Source organism: Agelaius phoeniceus, chromosome 6, assembly GCF_051311805.1.
Source record: "Agelaius phoeniceus isolate bAgePho1 chromosome 6, bAgePho1.hap1, whole genome shotgun sequence".
Classification (NCBI taxonomy): Eukaryota; Metazoa; Chordata; class Aves; order Passeriformes; family Icteridae; genus Agelaius; species Agelaius phoeniceus.
The window spans coordinates 46,609,223-46,629,429 of NC_135270.1; the positions used below are offsets into that span (position 1 = coordinate 46,609,223).

General features: G+C 38.9%; 1 protein-coding gene across 6 annotated transcripts in view; it reads right to left on the minus strand.

Annotated features, from left to right (window-relative positions):
• The window catches only part of EML5 (EMAP like 5), a 98,765-nt gene extending 82,411 nt beyond the window's left edge, over window positions 1-16,354 (minus strand). For 2 of the 6 annotated variants that reach the window (XM_054634768.2, XM_054634765.2), the window contains exon 1: window positions 15,870-16,350. In XM_054634768.2, coding sequence (XP_054490743.1) covers window positions 15,870-16,066 — 197 coding nt within the window. In that variant the 5' untranslated portion in view covers window positions 16,067-16,350. Of the gene's footprint in view, window positions 1-15,869 lie in introns of all 6 variants that reach the window. The other 4 variants (XM_077180599.1, XM_077180598.1, XR_013182868.1 and 1 more) reach the window with 3 other exon arrangements.
• Between the last annotated feature and the right edge of the window lie 3,853 nt (window positions 16,355-20,207).

The following is a 20,207-nucleotide window of genomic DNA, read 5'->3' on the forward strand; positions in this document are numbered from 1 at the left end:
AACAAACTGCTAAGTCAAGTGAATTTTTAAATTGACTCTAGAACTTGGCACTTCTCAGAAGAGTTCAGAAATAGAAAATTTAAAAAAACTTGTCTGTCACTATTGCAACAAACCAAGTAGCTGGACTTGTAGTGAGCTGAGGTTTCCAGCACTGTGTCTGAATGACAGGTCTTTTCCTAGCCAGATACTCAAACTGAGCTGAAATGCAGTAGTAGAGTTCTAACAGCCTACTGAAAGGGATGTGTTTCTCACTTTAGTACATTCAAGCTCCTCTTTTTAATGCATTCAGGAAAGGTTCTTTCTCCCTTTCAGAGCAATATGTAATCATTTCCCAACATTTTGACCAGACCCATGCACTGTACAAGACCAATGTTAGATTATTATATTAAATACTAATGGCAGCCAATAAAAAAAAATAAAACCTGTCCATGTTGTGTCTGCATGGAATGAGACTAGGGACATGGACAAGACCCTCCAATTTGTGTAGGTTTGAAGGGGCAGGGGATCCTGAAGGAGAATAGTCAATAATAAATTACTTGATAATAAAAGAAATTAAGATTCTTTTTCATCTTTCCTTGGTTTGAGCTGAGCATTAGTAGGCATTGATTAATACAGACAAGCTGCAGACAAGGATACAGTATTAAAGATGATGTTTCCTTAGCAACAATATTGGATGAAAATCCAAGAATATATTCATGTGACTACTCCTGAGCTTCATAAAACTAGGGCACCAGTAAAAATGCACAAAAGAATACTGCAGTAAAATAACAGCATCTCAGACATCTCTTAATTAAGAGTTAATTTCAAGTGTGAAATTGTTTCTATGCTTAAATAAAGCCAAATATATTCATGGTATGTTTACAGACATTTTACATACACTTGAGAATATTTTGTTATTTGCTGTAATTTACCCATATTTTCCAGAAAGAATAACAGGGGAAGCTACAAACCATTTCTGTCATACTATTTAAGATCTTAAAGCAGAAAGAGCTGCTATCAGCAAACATCTCTCATCAAAGTTTAAACAGATCAAGTCAGAACACACTTATTTTCCATAGACCAAACAAAGCAGTGCTCATCATGGAGCACCACTACCAGCCTTCCATGCAGCTATTGCCCCAGAGCCAATAATGTCAAATAGAGCTTTCTGAATCTTCCTTAAATTGCACAAGCATCCAACTTCTAAGTAAGAGAGGCTGAAGTGGAGACAGGGACAGTGAACTCAAACTGTACATTGGTCATTCCCAGCTGCACTTTATCTCACTACAATCCATATTTTTCTCCTATTGGATCTGAATGGTTTTAGATTAACAAGAAACATTTAAACCCAGAGACTCCTAAAGATTGCATTGGGCTTCTATTTGTTCTTGAACTCCAAGGAGGGGGCAAAAATAAAAAACAAGATGTACTTCAAAGAGAAGGAAAAAGTCAGAGAGTGACTAAAGCAACACTGATGCAAAGTTCCCAAATCATCAAATATGAGAACTGAGTAAAATATTCTGGGAACTATATGCTATATGAAAATGTCCATTTTTGTCTTGCATTGTCATATCCTCCACTGCTGAAGAAGGGATTGGCTTCAGCTTTCTAGTAAGTCATCATCTCTAGAAAACTGATAAAAATAAAGATACTCCCCTTCTTTTCAAATATGAATGATTTTGCCAATGCCAACAGGAGAACTCATGCTTTGACTGAGTGGGGTTGCTGGATTTTTACAAATTCTACATGATTGTGACAATTTAATCACCAGGTTTTCATAATCTGAGGAAGAAAATTCTTTTCTAATATGCCTCTTGAAAAAGAAGATAGCAAAATTACTTACATGTTCCTAACTAAAAAATCTTCTCTCATGAAAGTTAGAAATATCATATACTCCAGATTCATTTGGAGATAAATTTGTTGAGATAATGTCCTGCTATTCTTTAATAGCCATTCATATTAAAGAACTGGTGGTACAATAATGGGACATACTGGACCCTGACGATAAGTAAGAATTCCACCTAAAAAAAAATCCAACCACCTTCTTTCCTAACACAACAATGCACAGACTTGACCAATTATTTAAACCATGATTACAAATGAAGTGTCAAACACGACTCCCCTAGAACTAGCAGCAAGGGAAAAAAAATAAAAAAGAGAGAGAGAGAGAGGAAAAAAAAGGAAATAGGAAACCAGAAGTGCAAGATGTGTGGAGAGAAGACAGAGCAATCAGCTGTCAGGAGCTTAGGAGGCAGTGCAGCTGTTCAGCTCCTTTGGGTCACCAGATTTGAGGACCCAGAAGAGACCCCTTAACAAATCAGAAATCAGGAAGTACTAGTAAATGGTTTGGTTAGAATTTGTCAGCCACAAAGTTAGAAAGCAGTCCTTTGCTCCTGAACACATGTGGTGAAAAGCATACAGAGCTACTAAATAATCACAGATTCAAAAAAAAACCAAAAAAAACCAGTTTAAAATTAAAGTGGAAACCTCTATTTCCCATTCTATCCAGTTGATAACAAACTACTAAAAATTATCATGCCATACCTACTTAATAATGGGGAAACTGAGACAAACATGTCTATAAAATATAAACAGAATTAATTTCAAATAAATTTAGTAATGAAATACAGTCTAGAAACTGAAACTACATGGCAAAAGTTCTTAACACAATCAAAATAACTCATTTTTTCAGGGCACAAAGACATTCCATTGCTGAATTAGAAATCTAAAGAATAAATTACTTAAGGTCAAAGAAGCATTTACTCCAAATTTTTTAGCCAAGACCATTTCAAAAGTTACTTTTTAAAGGAAGTTTATTTTGGATGCTTCTGACCATCATTTAACTAAATAAACTTGCTTGACATATAAATTTTTCTACTAAAACCCTTTGAGCACCCCTTTACCCAGGCATTACAATGTTTTTTCTCTACAAGATTTAGAACAGTTTTTAACCACTAGATTAACCTTCCATCTATTACTTTTAAAATTTATACTAGATCTTCTAGTATCACACAGAAAAAAATATCACAGAATGTACCATTTTCTTTCATATTTCTGAAGAAGTATATTAAACAGCAATTCAGTCTTTTCTCCTATGGAAGAAAATGAAATATTGATGAAAATTTCCCAATGTGCAAGAACTTATCATCTGAATATTTGAGTGGAGTCACAGAACAACTAGTGACAATTTTTGAAAAGTTCTTCTTTAATACAGAAAGATTATCCTGACAGAATTAGCAGTTGGCTTAATGTAAGGACTGGTGGGAAGAAAGCAGTGGCAGAGCTGCTATTGAAAAAAGCTGAGATAAGCACAACATTCATTCTGTGCTTCATTACCAACCAAAGAAGCTTTAGAGCAGAAGAAAACACTGTCTTGCCAGCCCTGGACACTGCAGATACACCAGATTTCTCCAGTTCTTGAGTATATCAGGCCTACAGGTGTCCTGCAGGTGTTTGGCAGAGGTGTTTTCCTACAGAAAAAGTCAAGGATATCTCTAACACTCATCACAAATTGACATCCCAGCATCTAACTTTGCACCAGAAAAGTGAAAGGAACCAGGATACCACTTAAAATTGGGATAACATCTGATCTCTTGTTTAGGAAAAAAACCTATAAATATGCTATAGAGGCCACAAAAGTATTTACACAAAAGACCATCTCCTAAAACAAACAAAATCCCCACAGGTACCAGAACCATAAATAAAACAGGAAAGATGCATAGGAAAACTAGAGATTATTAAAGGGACTCAGAAGTCAATGTGTAGTTGGTAGGCAATGAAAGATGTCACCCATGTAGTGTCACAAACCTAATTACTGAAAACCAATAAAAAGGAGAAGATGGATAAAGAGCATTCAGGTGCAACACTCTCAAGAAAATACAAATCTTCTGCTTAAAAATTATGTTTATCTCAAGAATACTGATCCATTGACTAATCCTAATGAGGAATGCAACATAATGTAATACTCATATGTTGTAACCTGCAAAAGACAAAATCATGATTATTTACAAATTAATACTGAATAATGTTTCAAGGGCAATTCATTTTTTGTGGTATTAATTTCTATGGCAGAAGTAACAGCAATTGAAAAAAGAGTAAACAAAAGAGTAACATGTAACTAAAAAACACAAATATCATCTAATGTGCAACCTTGATCTAAAAAAAAAAAAAACCAAACCAAACATTTACCAGTTCTTCAAATATTTCTTTTATTTCCTTAAGTACTCCAGAAGGCTTTTTCCCTTAAAATGTCACACTCACCACAATAAATCTTCAGGCAATTTCCAAATGCTGTCAGATGCCTTGTCTTGATCTAAGATAAAGCATCATTCACCTTGCTTGCTCTTGTAGAGGGATTATAAGCAGGGAACAGGGATTAGCACAGTTCTAAAAGTCAGGAGAAGGTTTATACTGCTGTCAGCTAACCAAAATATAGAATTAATCCACTCATTCTGCATGCAGGCTGTCTTGATAAAATAGAGACATCTCACCACCACAACTAAAATGCATAGTTCCTTTAAAGTGATTTTTATATTTAAATACATTTTGGGGTTTTTTTCCCCCAGTGGCATGTATATATAATATATAATATTTGTGTGCACCTTTATCGTAGTCTGACATTTACAGGAGCTTTGTTCTTGAAGTTACCCTATGGTTCAGAAAATGGAAGGGTCACTGTTATTTTTAAAATATCCAACTAGATTTAGTCACAAGAAACGTACCACATAAATAGAAAGAATCAAAGCAGCAAAACACTCTTTGAGAACATTGTTATAAAAATATGTCATATCTACAAATTTCATTCTCAGTTGGGGTAAAGTAAAAAATACATTAAATAATCAGGAGTGAAATGTATGAACATCGTGAGAACACAATGACTTTAATGTAACTATGAGCAATTTCTAAACATAATTTTCAGCTTTTGGACACATTTTCTTTATTATTAGGTCTGGTCCTTTGCCTCAGTTTAGTTTCTTTTCTTTCACTTGAATTTTTCCCCTGAATCAAGCATTTATTTGCATGTAATTTCATGCCAAATATCTTATCAATATACTTCATATAAAGCCAAAGGAAGTTTAAGGTGTAATACTTTCTATAGTCAACACAAGGCAAATGCAAGAGTTCCCTAAATGTAACCTGTCACCAAGGTGGCTAAACCATCAGTGGAAGCACTACTGCAGGTACCTCTAGAGCTGATCATTTTGTTCACACTGATGTTATTCTCTCCATTTACTCACTCTGGACACATTTCTTCCAATTCTTGAATTCAAATCCCGAAAAAGGAGCCTCTAAAAATATTTATCAAAGATGACCCCATGAATATCTGAGCAATTGGAAGTTGGACGTTGCTGTTAGACTAGAAGATTTAGTTTTGAATGACTTTTTGGTGATTTTTGTGGAATTTTTGAGGCTTTTTGCTAAAATGACATGTGCTTTTAAGGCAAAGCAATCAAACTGACCTTTGCATACAGTTATGAGTCTTGATCCATCCTGTCTGCAGCCCAAAGCAATAGGCACTACAAAGGAATTCCTCTGAAAAAGCTTGGAAGATCAAGCAGTGAAATTAAATTAGAAACCTATGAAAAATGGTTGGAAGGATTGTCCACTGTATTTTCTGAAGTAATATCTGAATACCCAGGGCTTTCATAGAAAAATAAGCATCAGGCACCATCTTAAGGAACTTATTCAAAAGAAGTCCAGCAGGAAGCCTCTCAACAGTGATGAGAATTCCCAGTTAAAGGAAAGTCTTTGACAACTAGGCTGAGGACAGCTACTCTGAAGAAAAGCTATAGTATTTCTTTGGAGATTTAATGATGCAGGTATCCTCTAGCAGCTAGGTAAAATAACAAGGAACACTGCTTTTCTAACTGAAGTGGTCTCACAAAGACATCCTGCTTTAAATGCAGAGTAGCAGTGGTGTTATCAGGTGCATACACAAGAATCCTTTGTGGATTCTATCTTTTGCAATATAAAAGATAGGCATCATAAACCTGGCTTAAAAATTCAATCATAGCTTTTGCTACCTAGAGTTAAGGCAATCTTGGCTGATTCTGACCTTTTTTGTGCAAACCAAGCACTGCATTTTCAAAGCCTATTACTATAGTAAGAGCTACCAGCTATTACTATTACTGTGTAATAGCTAACAGCAATGCAAATAATGATACTGGGTATTTCTTGTAGAAGTGGAAGTCTTTTGTAGCCAGTGGAGTAATCAGAGCAATCTGTGCCCTAATGAAGGTGATTTGTATGTATCTATAACATTCTGGAAGGTGCTCCACTGTTACACCAGGGGAAATTCATACAACACCAGATGAGACACCAGAATCTCATTGGGCAAAACAGCTTCACTACATGGATTTTGAAGAGAACATTCAACACCATCTAGGTCAAACGTTCAACCAAATTATTAAGATGGTTATGGCAGCTTTCACACTCTGCTACCTAAGCTCAAGGAAAATTACAGCTTTATTTTTCTTTTCAAGGTATTTCAAGTGCCCAGTAGCTTTGCTCACCATGTGAATGTAGCAAAACCAATAGTTTATGTCAAGTCTAAAAAATATATTGTGAATAAACCAATTTCCTTGATCATAACATAACAGCATTATAATTTAAGTGTATCTTAACAAATCTAAATTTTAATGTGAGCATATGCCTAAACTTTATCAGTACAGATTAGATACCTTTGCCACTTTTATGAATAATACACTATTTTCCCTTTAAAGTCATTGATGCTAAACAAAAGTGCTGTCCTAAATCACAAATACAATTCTGCAAGTTGTGTAATAGTATTTTGAAAAAACAGGTAAACTACATCTTGAAGTAAAAAAAAAACCCTTGATATATTATAAAAGGTACAACAACTAAATTCTATGGATATTTTAGCTTAATGTCAGTGTCAGCTTAAACTTCAAAAACCCCAAAATGTAGATGACATAAAACTAGAAACATCTTTTTGCAATTATTTCAGGTTCTGTTTCAAGCACATCTTTTTTTAAAAGCCTACAATGTTTGTGTTATTAATTACAGTAAAGTCTAAACCAATTTTTGATATGTCATACAGAACATGTACACTATGGTTTTCAATCTAAAAAAATTAAAGAGGGATAAAAAAATCAACAGCTCAAAATTATTGAAACATGCTAAGTTACTGCCCTAAAAGATTAGGGCAGACCTCAACATTTCTGCAGAAATACTCCAAAATTTTTAGGAATCAAACATTATTAAGCTTTTGGGTACATTTCCTGTTCTTCTCAGACGTTGTCCTAGAGCCTCATGTTGTTGCAATAGTTCTGAGGAAAAGACCCAAGTACCAAATCCAGAGAAGCATTTTCTACAGCACCAAGACACTTCCCCATTTGAGTATTGACCTGACCTGACCTTGCCTGGGAGCGCTGACAGAATCAGATCAGAAGGTGATGTGACTGCTGGCTATGAAAAGCACAATGCATGAAAGCAAGCTCCTAAGCCTAGCTCCTTGCTGTGTTGATCTACTTTAATCAACTTCTAGTATGTTTTCAATGTTCAGTTCTGGCTGGATATTTTTGGTATTTCTATTACTGTAGTTTTAATTAGGAAAAGTAAAGTTTTCAATGGTATGCAAGTGTATTAAACAACAGGCTTATTCTAGCCTCACTTCAAACTGAATCCAGGAATGTTTTTATTCTGTATTCCTAAAATATTTTCATTTTATCAAACTAAATCCAAGAAAAATATTTTTTAAAGATGATGTACAAAAATGTAGGTAAAAAATATAAATTAATGAAGTTTCAATACTAAATACCTCAAAAAACATCTTTCAGACAGTATAACATGTTCCAGAACAAGTCTAGAACTACTGAGAAAACTTGGTTTTCCAGAGGCAGAAGGCACATAATTTTGTCTTTCATTTCTCCCCCTGATCTGTTTAAGATATGCACCCAAATCTTCCCTTCAGACTTTTAAATATTTGACAATTTGGGACCACTTAGCAAGAAAAGCTGGGAAGAGCTTAACTGGGACTTTGCCTTTGTGAACCACAGTATAAAACAGTGAGCAGGGTAATCATCTCACCTTGTCCTAGCAATTGCTTCTGCTGTAAGAAATATCATTTTGACTGATAGACAAAAGATACCGAAGCCAGAGGCTTATAGGGGGACTGGTTAGTTTAATTATGACACAATTTAGGTTTTAAGTCATGACTTCTTTCATGGAGGGAAATAAACTGAGTATGCTCACAAAGATCATCTGGAGATGGTAAAGTGAGTTAATTGAGTTATCTTTAGTATAAACAAAATAAAAGACAATACATAGGTCCAAAGAATAAGCTAAGGAGAATATATGATTTTTCAGCTGGAAATATAAACTTTCTGGGAAAAAGAGAAATCATCCTCAAAATATATTCAGAAAAGAAAAATGCCTTAATGGCTTATTAACAAAGTACAATAGCTTGGTGATTTAACCTGCTCAAGTGATTTGGGTGCCTGTACTTGACCTGTCAGAATGGTACATCACATGACTTCAGCATTACATTGCTTTCATCCTTTGAAGCAAGAACGTGGTTTCCTCATCATGTGCAAATGGAGAATGAAGCCCAGGTGCCACATTTCAGCAGGAACCTACCAGCACACACCCCAAAGCCTGCCCTTTTTACAGAAAATACTGTTAAAGTATTTTGTTCCACAGTAAGCATTCTATTGCATACCAAACCATGATCTATAGTTCATATCTAATTTTCTTCAAGAAAAAAATAATCTGAAAAATTATTTCCTTAACTAGATTTACATAAAATTATTTTTATGTAAAAAGAAGAAAGTAATAAATCATGTTTGTAGTAAAAACACTGAAGCTTTCAAACTGAACCACCAATTCTGGAAACTCCTACTGTTCAGCATGGGCCTATAGGATTTATTTTTGGTTGGAAAGTCACTTGACTTGTCACTGAGCACGAGTGAAAAGAGCTTGGATCCACCTATCTTCTTCACACTTTCACTTCAGCTATTTATTATATGCATGGATCAGATGCACTCTGAGCCTTCCCCTCTCTGCACCAATTGGTCCCAGCTCTCTCAGCCTCTCATCAGGAGGGATGGCCAAGATTCTTAAGCATCTTTGTGGCCCTTCAGTGGAGCCTCTTTAGTAGTTCCTCATGTCTCTTGTCCTGAGGAGCCCAGAATGGCACCCAGTAGTTATGTTTTAAGTTATGTTTGCAATACTCCAGGGGCAGCCTCACCAGCACTGAGTCAAGGGAAATACTCCTGCCAAGGACCTTCCTTGGGACTTGGGAACAAAGACTGGCTTCCCAACACCATACCTAATAATCCAGGTTGTATGCACCTTCTATGTTTCCTAAGTATTAGACAGGCTACATTTTGAGGTGTTTCTATGCATGATCCATTTCATATTTGAAGCATAACTATAAAATTGATTTTACTCCTGTTTTTCTCCAGTTATTAGAGGCTACAATGGGGGATGACTGGCCTTCTTTGATGGCTATGATGATATTTAGATATTTTATGAGAAATTTAATTAATAGATATTAATTATATTTAATAGATATTAATAATATTTAGATATTTTATGAGAAATTTAATTAATAGATATTTAATTAGAAATGATAATTAGAAATTTTTCCTTATGTGGCAACCTAGTATTCATTCCGTTACTAATCATGAAATTCCTAGTGAAAATTCACAGATCTGCTGCCAAACCAATTAATACAATTTCACCTGACAAAATTCTGTAGCTGTGCTTAGTATCCATTCCTTAACATTTGTGCTTGACTGTCATCTGGAGTTAGGTCAGAAACATACACCATTTATTCCAGACAAGAACAAGATAATAAACCTGACAGCAGATACCCCAACATTCAATTGCTCCAACTGTTTGTTGAGGTTTTTTGAGAACTCTTAAGGTGTCAGACTACTGGGGGAACACAAACTATGGAAAGAAAATAACTTCCCTCTATGTTCTTGTGAAACCTGTTTGGCTCTTTTTCTGAGAAAACTGTCTGTTTTGGTTTTTGGGGTTTTTTTTTTGGTTTTTTTGGTTTTTTGGTTTTTTTTTTATTAGTAGCATCTAATAAAAAGGGATCAAAGAGAGGCAGAATGATACAATGAGGTGGTAGAAATACTGAGTATCTTTACTAAAAAAGTCCAACAGCAGGTCATCCAAAGTCATAACCTTGCATAGTTAATGAAAAGAGAGGGGGAAGAAAAGATCTGTTGCCATTCAAAACTAGGATATGACCAATCACTGCACTGCTAGAATTTCTGCTTGCAAACCACAGCTGACAGGCACACAGAGGAAGGCTGGACCTGCCTCCCAGAGACCATTATCTAGGAGCAGTCTTAGAAAGCAGCTCACAGAGCCCAACAATTCCTTAGATGCTGATGGTTAGAATAACACTCAGAGTGTGGCAATAAATAGATAAATCAGAGTTGGCAGACAGCACTAACACCAGAGAGAAGAGATGATTTTAGTGGGTTTGATTCTCACTAGAAGCTAAGAAATGTTGTTGACACTAAAATAAATGGTTTATTTTGCCTTGGAATACAAAAACAAAATCATAGTATCTCAGGAAGGAGATTAAGTTGAAATTTGAAATATAAAAAGATGACAGTCTCAAATCAAGTGCCTGAAAAGATCTCAGTTTAGTGGCCAGAGGTTTTGCTGCTTATTTTTATTCCTTGGGAAACAAAGTTCAGGTAATCCCTAGAGTTCACAGCAACAAGAAAAATTGTCCTAAGAAGAGCCATGATTTAGACAAGCAAATTAATTTGTTGGAATCAGCTAAACCCTGACTCTGTGAGAACAGAGACAAATGTTTTGCCATTCTTTCCACCTGTCTTGCATATACCTCTGCTCCCTGTAAACATGCAATTTACCTCTCTACAGTCTTGGATACAGAGGGGCACAAAGGGGAAAACGACCAAGTTTTAACTAAACAGAAAGTACAAGCATTTATTTCTCCTCTGCCTTTGTAGCATGGTATTGGTTAGTTTCTGGTACTAGAACTCCTAATAGTAAAGAATTTCAATGTTTTCTGAATAATATTTTAAGTTATGTTTGCCCTAAAAGCAGAACACTGCATGGGTCCTGGGGCAAATGATGGATGATTTCTTTCCCCCAACTTAGTCCAAGACAAGAAAAATATACAGACTTCAGACGAGCAGGGAAATTGACTTCTTAGACACAGCCTAGAGTTGCTCAACAGCAGAGCCATAAATGCCATTATCAGCAGAGATTCAAGAGTTCTTACTAGCATAAAATGTGCCAGCAGCTACCTTAAGCAATAAAAGCTAAATGTACCACAAACATCTTAATCAAGTAGTCACAGTGATTAAGTTCTAGGAAGAATATGCAAAAGCACTATTATTTGCCAGCCAGCTCACATAATGGATATTAAAAAAGTAGGACAGATAACAACTCTTCCTCATTTGTTTCCTTCTGACAGAGAAACATAATTCTTCTTTCTGTGACTGGCACAGTTGTGTGCTTTTGTGTCAGCATAAAGGTAATGGTGCAAAAGGAGAATTACAAATAAGTGCTAAAGTTTGAAATCAAGAATCATGGAAAGCAGAATATAAAATTTTCCCAAGTCTACTAAAGCTCTTAAAAAGATGCACTGGTTTAACCTTATGTTTTGGTTTTATTTTTCAATTATTTGGCTTATTATTTCAATTATTTTTCATCAATGTCACATGAAAAGTTAATTCCCAGTAAAATTCCAGTACTTTGAAGCAAAAAAAAAAAAAAAAAAAGACGGTCACAGGAAAAAGGAAGGGAAGGAAGGGAAGGAAGGGAAGGAAGGGAAGGAAGGGAAGGAAGGGAAGGAAGGGAAGGAGCAAAATATACACCAAAAGGAAAAATTATTCTACAAGTCACCTTGGAGCATGTCAGTGGTCTCCTTGGAGCACATCAGCATAGACAATTGTCCTAGTGACATCAAAGGCTTATGCCAGTAGATTGCCATTTAAAAAGGTGGATAAATTCCAGATTTTCAATCTTCTCATATCAAAAAAAATAAAGTTCATAAATATGTTTTGGCTAACCCAGACAAATAAGGAGCCTCAACGTGAGCATGAGTTTTACAGTCTGACAAGCTAAAACTCTGAGGGGGCATCTTTTGGAATCTTGATTCAGGTCAGATTTAAATACAATCCCTCTAAGGTGTCTCTGAAATGGGAAGATCAGCCAACATTAAAAACCCTATGATCCTCTAAACCAATAAAATTCTGGAGAGAACAAAGTTAAGATCTAACCTGAACAACAAGACACTGTTTCTTCCTCAGCTACCAGAAAGCAAACCATTCTACAGATCACAAGCTTGTCTGGTGATGCATGAAATCCTGGAGAACACACACTTGAAACCAGTAGCTTTGTAGGAATAACTTGCATTTTCATTCAGTATTAGTATCTCCTACACATACACAGCCATGGTTGGACAGGGGAACTTTTCCACAAACACAGGAGACATCCAAGTTATGCTGCTGGCAACAGATCAAAGCCAGTCACCTGGGATTTCATGTACAAGATTTTTCTCCTTATTTATTCCTGAAAATATAAGAAACTCAGTTAACTGCACTCCTGAAAGAGGCAAATTTCCAAAGCATTTCTGCAGCTGATACTTTCCACAAGTGTTTGCATACATTCCTCGACCTCAACCATAAAAATATGCAAATGAATAAGTAATGGGAGACAAGTAAGATTGAAAACATGTAACTGTATCCTCCAGAATAGTGAGTTGATTTCTGGAAAATAATTCTCAGATGAGATAAAAAAAAAAATTCATAAAAAGCAAAAGCTCACCAGCAAGCAAGAAAAGTACTTTTAAAAATGGACTACAACCGAGATTGTTCAAATTAAAAACAAAAACAAAAAAAAAAAAACAAACAAAAAAAAAACAAACAAACAAAAAAAAACAAAAAAAAACCCAAAAAAACCTAAATGAACAAACAAACCACCAAAACAGACTAATAAAAGATGTTTGAAATGATCCTCATTATCCTCTTTTAGTCCAAAAGAGTTTTCAATAGATCTGAGGGACAAAACACTGAAAGAGAGCTTTCTTACTTTTACTATACAGTTAACTGAGGCTGAGGAGTTTGGGGTGTGGACACCATGATTAAAATTAAGATTAGACACTCATACTGAAACAAATCATGTTAAAACACCTAATCATATAAAATATTACAGCAGGTTTACAGGGTTTCATTTAACAAAAGCAGGTAAAACCTCGAAGCAGAACAAAAACTAAATGCTAGTGTTAGAAATTTCCAATGGAAAATGTCCTATGACTGTCCATTACTCCAATATTGTTTTCTACTACTAAAGAAATGGTCTCTGACTTAAGAACTACAGTTCCTCTCTCCTGATTGATGTTTACAATTACAATGTCATCCAAAGAATGATAACAACATAAAAGTTCTCATAATGAAAAGTACTAATAATATCACCATGTAGTGAGCAATATTTATGCTTAGTCCCTGTAGCTATGGAGCTAGGCTCATGAAAGTTTGATTCTTTAAATACATAAGATTTTCAGACTCCAGAACTGCTTTCACAAATTAGATCCCACTTGTAAAAAGACACTTAATCCTCCCATTGCTTTCACTAAAAAATCCCAAATATCTCAGCATGCACAGTACTTGCTGAGACTGCTAAAGCACAAAACACATTCATTCTTTTCCAGTACAACAGTTGAGTTTATCTTCAGAGAGAAAATTTAGTAACACCGATTACTATATTATATAATCCAATTTTTGCACTTGCTTTTTGGGCTTTGGATTTTGTTGTTGCTTTTTTTAATATTTGACCTTCCTATGTCTCCTTTAAATATTAAGAACTAACATGTTTAGATACTCAAGTTTAGTCAGCAAAAGTGTGAGATGGCATTTAAATGGTACCATGTTGCATTTTAGAGAAAGTACCAAGTAATCGTACTATTAGAAATAGCCACACTGCTTTTAAACCAAGCATTCCTCTTTATGCATACTAATATTTCTGTATAGCTTTTGCATTTAGGAACCATGCAAAATTCTAACTGCATACTTATCATATTTAGAATTATATTCTCGCATCAATACAATTCAGAGCAGAAGAAGCTGCTATATTTGAATGGGCCATGGTATCATTCAAATCAAAGTACATACACAAACCACACACACTTTCTCTCCAGTTAGCTGACTTACAGCAGATTTTTGTTTGTTTGTCGGGTTCTGTAGGGTTTTTTTGTTTAGTACTATTCTAAAGAATTCTGTCACATTTTAGCCAAATGTAGCACACTGTACCAAAACTGAGAGAGACTGAGCAAGAAACTGTTACCACATGCAAACAAAAAACTTGTCCGGTTGTAGCTCAAACCATTTAATTCTTCTGCTACAAGAAGTGCTACTGAAACAAACAGTGTCACTCGGAAGCACTGCTGAATAGATGGTATTAAATGTCGCGACCTCAGAAGGAGCGGGAGCCACCGCTCCCCTAGCACAATAGCAAGGTGCAGATCTGGATTTCCCGCAGCACCTGACATCACAGGTGGCTAGCAGTTCTTAAGAAAACAGTTTTTCCTGGATTAAACTGAGAATGTTAAAATATTAAGCAATGCAAATAATAGTGATTCAAACTCCTGACTCAACACCCCTAGTATGACACTCTACTGTGGTACATTGACTACGTTTTCTTCACATATTTAGTAGCAAGGAGAAATATACTATGGAAGTGACACCCTTCTCAGGAACATTCACAGCCATACTTCAGAGCTATTTAAATTCCTTCCAAAAGATTTAAACAAAGGAAAAAAGTGGCCATGGTGACCAAGTTTTATTGCGTGTCTAAAAGCTTTAATGAAAGACATAGCATCTATTCTGCTCTCTACAGGCAATACCTGTTACTCATGAGTAACACATACAGAGGTACGCCTTGGAGCACTAAGCATCATAAAAACAAATTTTGTGCTGTTAAACATACAAAAGACCTACAAAAGTATCTACTGCTAGATCTTACCCCAATAGGAAGACCAAAGAAAATAAGAATTTAAAATCCATCTGCAATGACACCTACTGTAAGGGAAAAGATTGATGACTCAGGCTCACATCTGCCCTTCATACTCCTCAAATTCTCTTACTGATCTCACAACACCACTAGGCTTACAAAAGCATCCTTGGAGTGGAACGATATAAAAAATCATACCAGCACACTTCTTTTGCAACATCAGTTTGTAATTAATTTTTTTAATGGACTCAGCACCTGGTAACATTCCGTGCCAAATGGACTACTGAGCTACAGAAGAAGCCGCAACTTCTCCAGAGAGGCTGTTCTTTTTAGATTACCCTAAAAGTTGCGTGAGTTACAGGCAGGCCACTAATTCCCCATGTAATCGTCGCCTTTTAAACACCAGACAAAGGTCTACCTGCTACAGATTAACCTCCTCCGCAGCCCAAGCGCTCCGGGAACACACGCGATTAATGCTTCTCCTCCCGCCGGCCCTTTGACATTCAGGGGCGGCCGGGGACCGAGCGGCGACCCTCGGGCTGCCGCGCCGGGCACAGGCGCCCGTACGAGTTTCGGCACCGCACACCGGCGGCAGTGGGGGCCACACAACACGGCTGATTAAATCCGACAGCTAAAAGCCATTTCCAGGCTGTTTCTACCCACGGCGAAGCCCGGGCGGGGGGGGCGGTGAGGAAGCGCTGATTGTCCTTGATGTATTTCGCTCCGACCCCCGGATCCCCACAGCACCGGCGGGACGCGCACCACCGGCGCTGCCCGGGACGGCACCGGGGGACACTCGCGCCCCGCTCCCGGGGGAAGGGAGGAGCGAGCGGGGGACGAGCCGGGCTGTGGGGCCGGGACGGCCGGAGCGGGTCGGAGCCCGCGGCGGGATGCGGCGCGGGGGCGCGCGGCGCCAGCGGTACCTGATGATGTCGTCCTGGTGCCCCAGGTAGAATTTCTGCCGGTGCTCCCGGGGGCTGTAGACCACGCCGACCCCCGCCACGAAGTAGACGATCTCTTTGGCGGCCGTGTAGTAGAGGTTGTTGCGGCACTGATGACCCCGGTAGCCGTAGACCCACTCCAGCCGCAGGTGGCAGCTCGGCGCGCTCCGGTCAGCCATGTCCACCCGCCCCCGCCAGCCGGGTACGGCTCGCTCCCGCCGGAGACCCCGCGGGAAGGGGGCGACGGGCCGGCCGCCCCCTCCGCTCGGCTGGGTGCCCGCCGCGCTAATCCCTGCCCGCCGACATGGATGCCCGCCGCCGCCGCTCGTCCGCCGCCGCCGCCTCACAGAGGGCGCCGCCGCCCGAGCGCGCCTCGCCGCCCCGCGCCGCCAGACATGGCTGCGCTGAGACACCGCCCGGGACGCGGAGCGAGGGCGCGGCGCCGCTCCGGCCCCCCCGCGCCCCGGATGCGCCTGCGCCGAGGGCGGCGCCGTCAGCGGCCGGGCGGGCCCGGCGGGCGGCGGGGGGCGCGGGGACCCAGCGGGGACCGAGCGGGGACCGAGCGGGGACAGAGCGGGGACCGGCCACCGAGCGATGGCAGCGAGCGGGCGGGCGGGAGCGCGCTTCACCACGGCGCGTTGTGGCGTGTCGCGGGGCTTTTCTATATTTACCTTTTCTTTTTTTTTTTTTTTTCTTTTTTCCCTTCTCAAGCGCGGCTCTGTCTTCTCCCCTTTCCCCAAGCTGAGGGGTTTTTTTATTTTTACTGCCCCTCCGAGGAACATCTCCGTCCCTTGTCTTTCCCCCGGCGCACCGCCGCGGCTCTCGGCAGCCCCTGGGGCTGGAAGAGTCCCAACCCCTTGTCGGCCGTGCGTGCAAGCCATCCCCCGCTCTCACTGGGGACCGGCGGCACGCCAGCTCCCTGCCATCCGAGAAGAAAATGTCAACTGTAATTTTTAATGACGATTAGTTAACCCTTGCAGCCCACCGCCTGAGTCATGCACCGCACAAAAATGACTTCCCCTTCAAGCCCTAATTTCCCCATACAGAACTTTTCAGCCTCACTTCTCAAAGCGTTTGACATGGCAAAGTCACCACTTTCCGACCTTACGGACGTGGAAGGGAAGCCCCCGTGCCGCATGAGGCAGCAGCGCCGGGGAACCCCCTCGCCACGTCCAGAGTTTTGGTCAGGAAAACGTGCTCAGCCAGCTTTGTCACTCTATAGAGTACCGTGCTGGCTAAATAAATGTACAGAACATGATCATGCGAACAGCTTTGTGCTATAGAGTTGAATTCTGTTCTAAAAGCTCCTGAGTAACTGTCTGGTTTGACAATTTAAAATAAACCAGATCTTTTCCCTATTACTTTCAGCACAGGTTTGGCTTAGCAAATGTATTTAGTTTATTAGGATTTATTTCTAAATCTACGTTTCTTTATCTTCTTCTGCTCTTCTACTATATTATTGCTCATAGTGACTGTTCTCCCACAAAACATTTACTCTTAACTAGTCAGTTTGTACTGGAGACATTTTTCTGTGCTACCTTATTTTCATTTTAATTAGAGGGAGTTTTTCCTCTTAAATCTTTCTTGCATAAACTTAATATTTTATTAGTCCTTTCATTGTTTTAGAAAAAAATAATTCCTTTGTAAAAATGCATACATTTAAGCATTCCAGTCAATTTCCTTTATATTAACATATTTTCACTGAGAGACAACATTTTTCTCAAGCTCTTACAGTGACAGTGTTTGTGACGTCAGGCTCAGAGGCAGCTTTCAGTCCCACATGTTTAATGAAAACAACACAGCGTGGAAGAGAAATTTGCAGAGAAATTCATGTAGCCTGAAACTTACACCCAAGGAAACTTACCCTTCCATGAAACACAATTTTACAAATTAAAAAAAAATTACTTTAATCCCTAACCAGGACAAAAATATATATTAACTAAAGCAAATCTTATTTGCAGAAAATCATAGGCAGTTTTTCTCCTTCTATTTGCTTCCTAAACAGCTGGAGCACCTTGGAACTTGGGGAGCCATAGTTTCTCTGGAAGTTTCAGCAGGGGTAAGTAGCCAGAGAAATGGACTGGACAATTCCCAACTAGCTTGTCTTAGAACAGGAAAATGTATTATTCTTTCTAATCAGATGTTAACTCCGCATGGCTGCTCTGTGTTGCTATCCCATGGGAAAGGTGCTTAGAGGAAAAGTCTATAATGATGCCTAATCTCATTCTGGAAATTGGATTGATTATCAGCAGACATAGGCATCTGATATATTTTCCTTCTGATGTTGCAAAAGCTCATTTGAAAGTGGGAGTATTTTTATGGTATAAATTAAGAATATATTCCTTTTCTATTTACTGCCTATATAACAAATATTTAAACATGAATGTACAAAACCTGTAATTACAGTTATGGTCTTTACTTTCTTCTAATCTATAGATACATATTTTTCTTAGAGTATTACTTCAAGTGAAATTCTGAATTTCCTGAGATTCCTAAGTACTAATGTGCAGTATTAGCTTCAGTGAAACTAAATTTGTTAATCTTATTATCTTACTTGCAACTCAGAAATTAGAACAAGAGAGTATTTGGTAGGGGAAAGTAAATAGGCTGTTTTCAGTCACCTGTTCCAAAACTAAAACTGAAGAGAGAGGAAAAAAAACAGCAATCAGGAAGAAAATTTAATATGTAACAACATTAACTGGAAGCTGCAGATCATATTTTGTGTAATGAACAGAAGAACCCACATCAGTACTCAGAAAAACTACATACACGCAGTGTGAGGAGGGTAACAGCTGCACATCACATGGTTCACACTAACAGCCAGCATTTTCTTTAGATTTTTCAGGAATTTACTACCATCTCTAAAATGGGACAATGCCTGAGAGAAAATTACAAGAGGAAAACTATTCATTGTCATAGGTTATTAACCTTATGCTGATGCACAAGGGGTGCAAGTGGAATTTTACACACATGGCATCTATTCTTGACAGGAATGGGAAGCAGCGTAGTGTAATAACCTCTTCCTCTCTCTTTGCTCTGTCCAGCGTTCCCGCTCGGACACACATCATTCCCTTGGCCTCTGGATGTCTCCATCCATACACTTACTCACAGTGGTCACTCAATGCTTTGGAAGCCACAAGGCCCCACAGCATCCCTCCATCAGTGTGGCATTCTTGTATGCGTTGCACATTTACCCCAGCACTCAGACACCAAGCCCTGCCGTTCCTCCTTCTCGGCAGATGCAGAAACTGAGCACGGCCAGACCTTTCGGAGCTGTTCCGGGGCAGGGAGCATCCCCCGCTCGCTCCCCGCCGCCCGGGACGCGCGGCCGAGCCGGCGGGACGGGCACGGCGCTGTCCGAGGTGCTGATCGCGGCTGGCGCAACAAACGCACCGGGCCGGGCGGGGCTCGCGGGGAAAGCAAATGTCACAGGTCGCACAGAGTATTCTGCGTTGGAAGGCACCCACAAGGGTCACCGAGTCCAGCTCTTATATGGATGGCTCATACAGGGTTTAAGCCCACGACCTGGGTGTTATCAACACCATGGTCTGACGGCTGAACCAATGGCAGGGTCAGGTATGCCTTATTGCCACTATTGCTGTACTGGGAAACAAATGACCTTTTAGATAAATAAGACATTTTTTATTCTTCTTCACAAGAGTTGGACTGTTTTGCCTTGTCTGCCTGTGGTGGGTTTTATATCTTTCCTATTATGTTCTATATATTCCTACATATGCATCACTGCAAATGATGTTTCATTAGTATACGGTGACACAGGTACACCATCTTCCATTTCTAAATGAAATCCCATAAGTAGCATTTTTATGTCTCACAGTGCATACCTATAAGAAAACATACTTCTTAGCATATTGCAAATATATTTACAAGGTATCTCATGTTCTGCTAAATGTAACAAGGCTTAGAGAAGTGATTTCTTAAACAAATGCTCTTGGAACAGCTAATTCCAGAGCACACAAGATGAGGGATTATTCTCTGTTAAGTCCTAAGTAATACAGAGTAGCTGGTTCAAGTAGTAATTATAGAATATGAAAGCGATGAACAACAGTGACAACAATAATTTCAACATTCTTGGGGATTAAAAGGTCCCAGTCTATTATGGGAACACAATGTCTGAAAACAATATTCTGCAAAACTAAGAAACCTGCTTAAGAGAGAGTAATAAGAATTACCTGCTACCATTTAACAAAGCAAACATGTAGGATCACAAAGGCCTGTTTACTATTGGATAAGAAAAAGAAGTTGACAAAAAAAGACAGCATCACATACTCAAACACTAGATGAGTTAATTCCCCTTCAGAA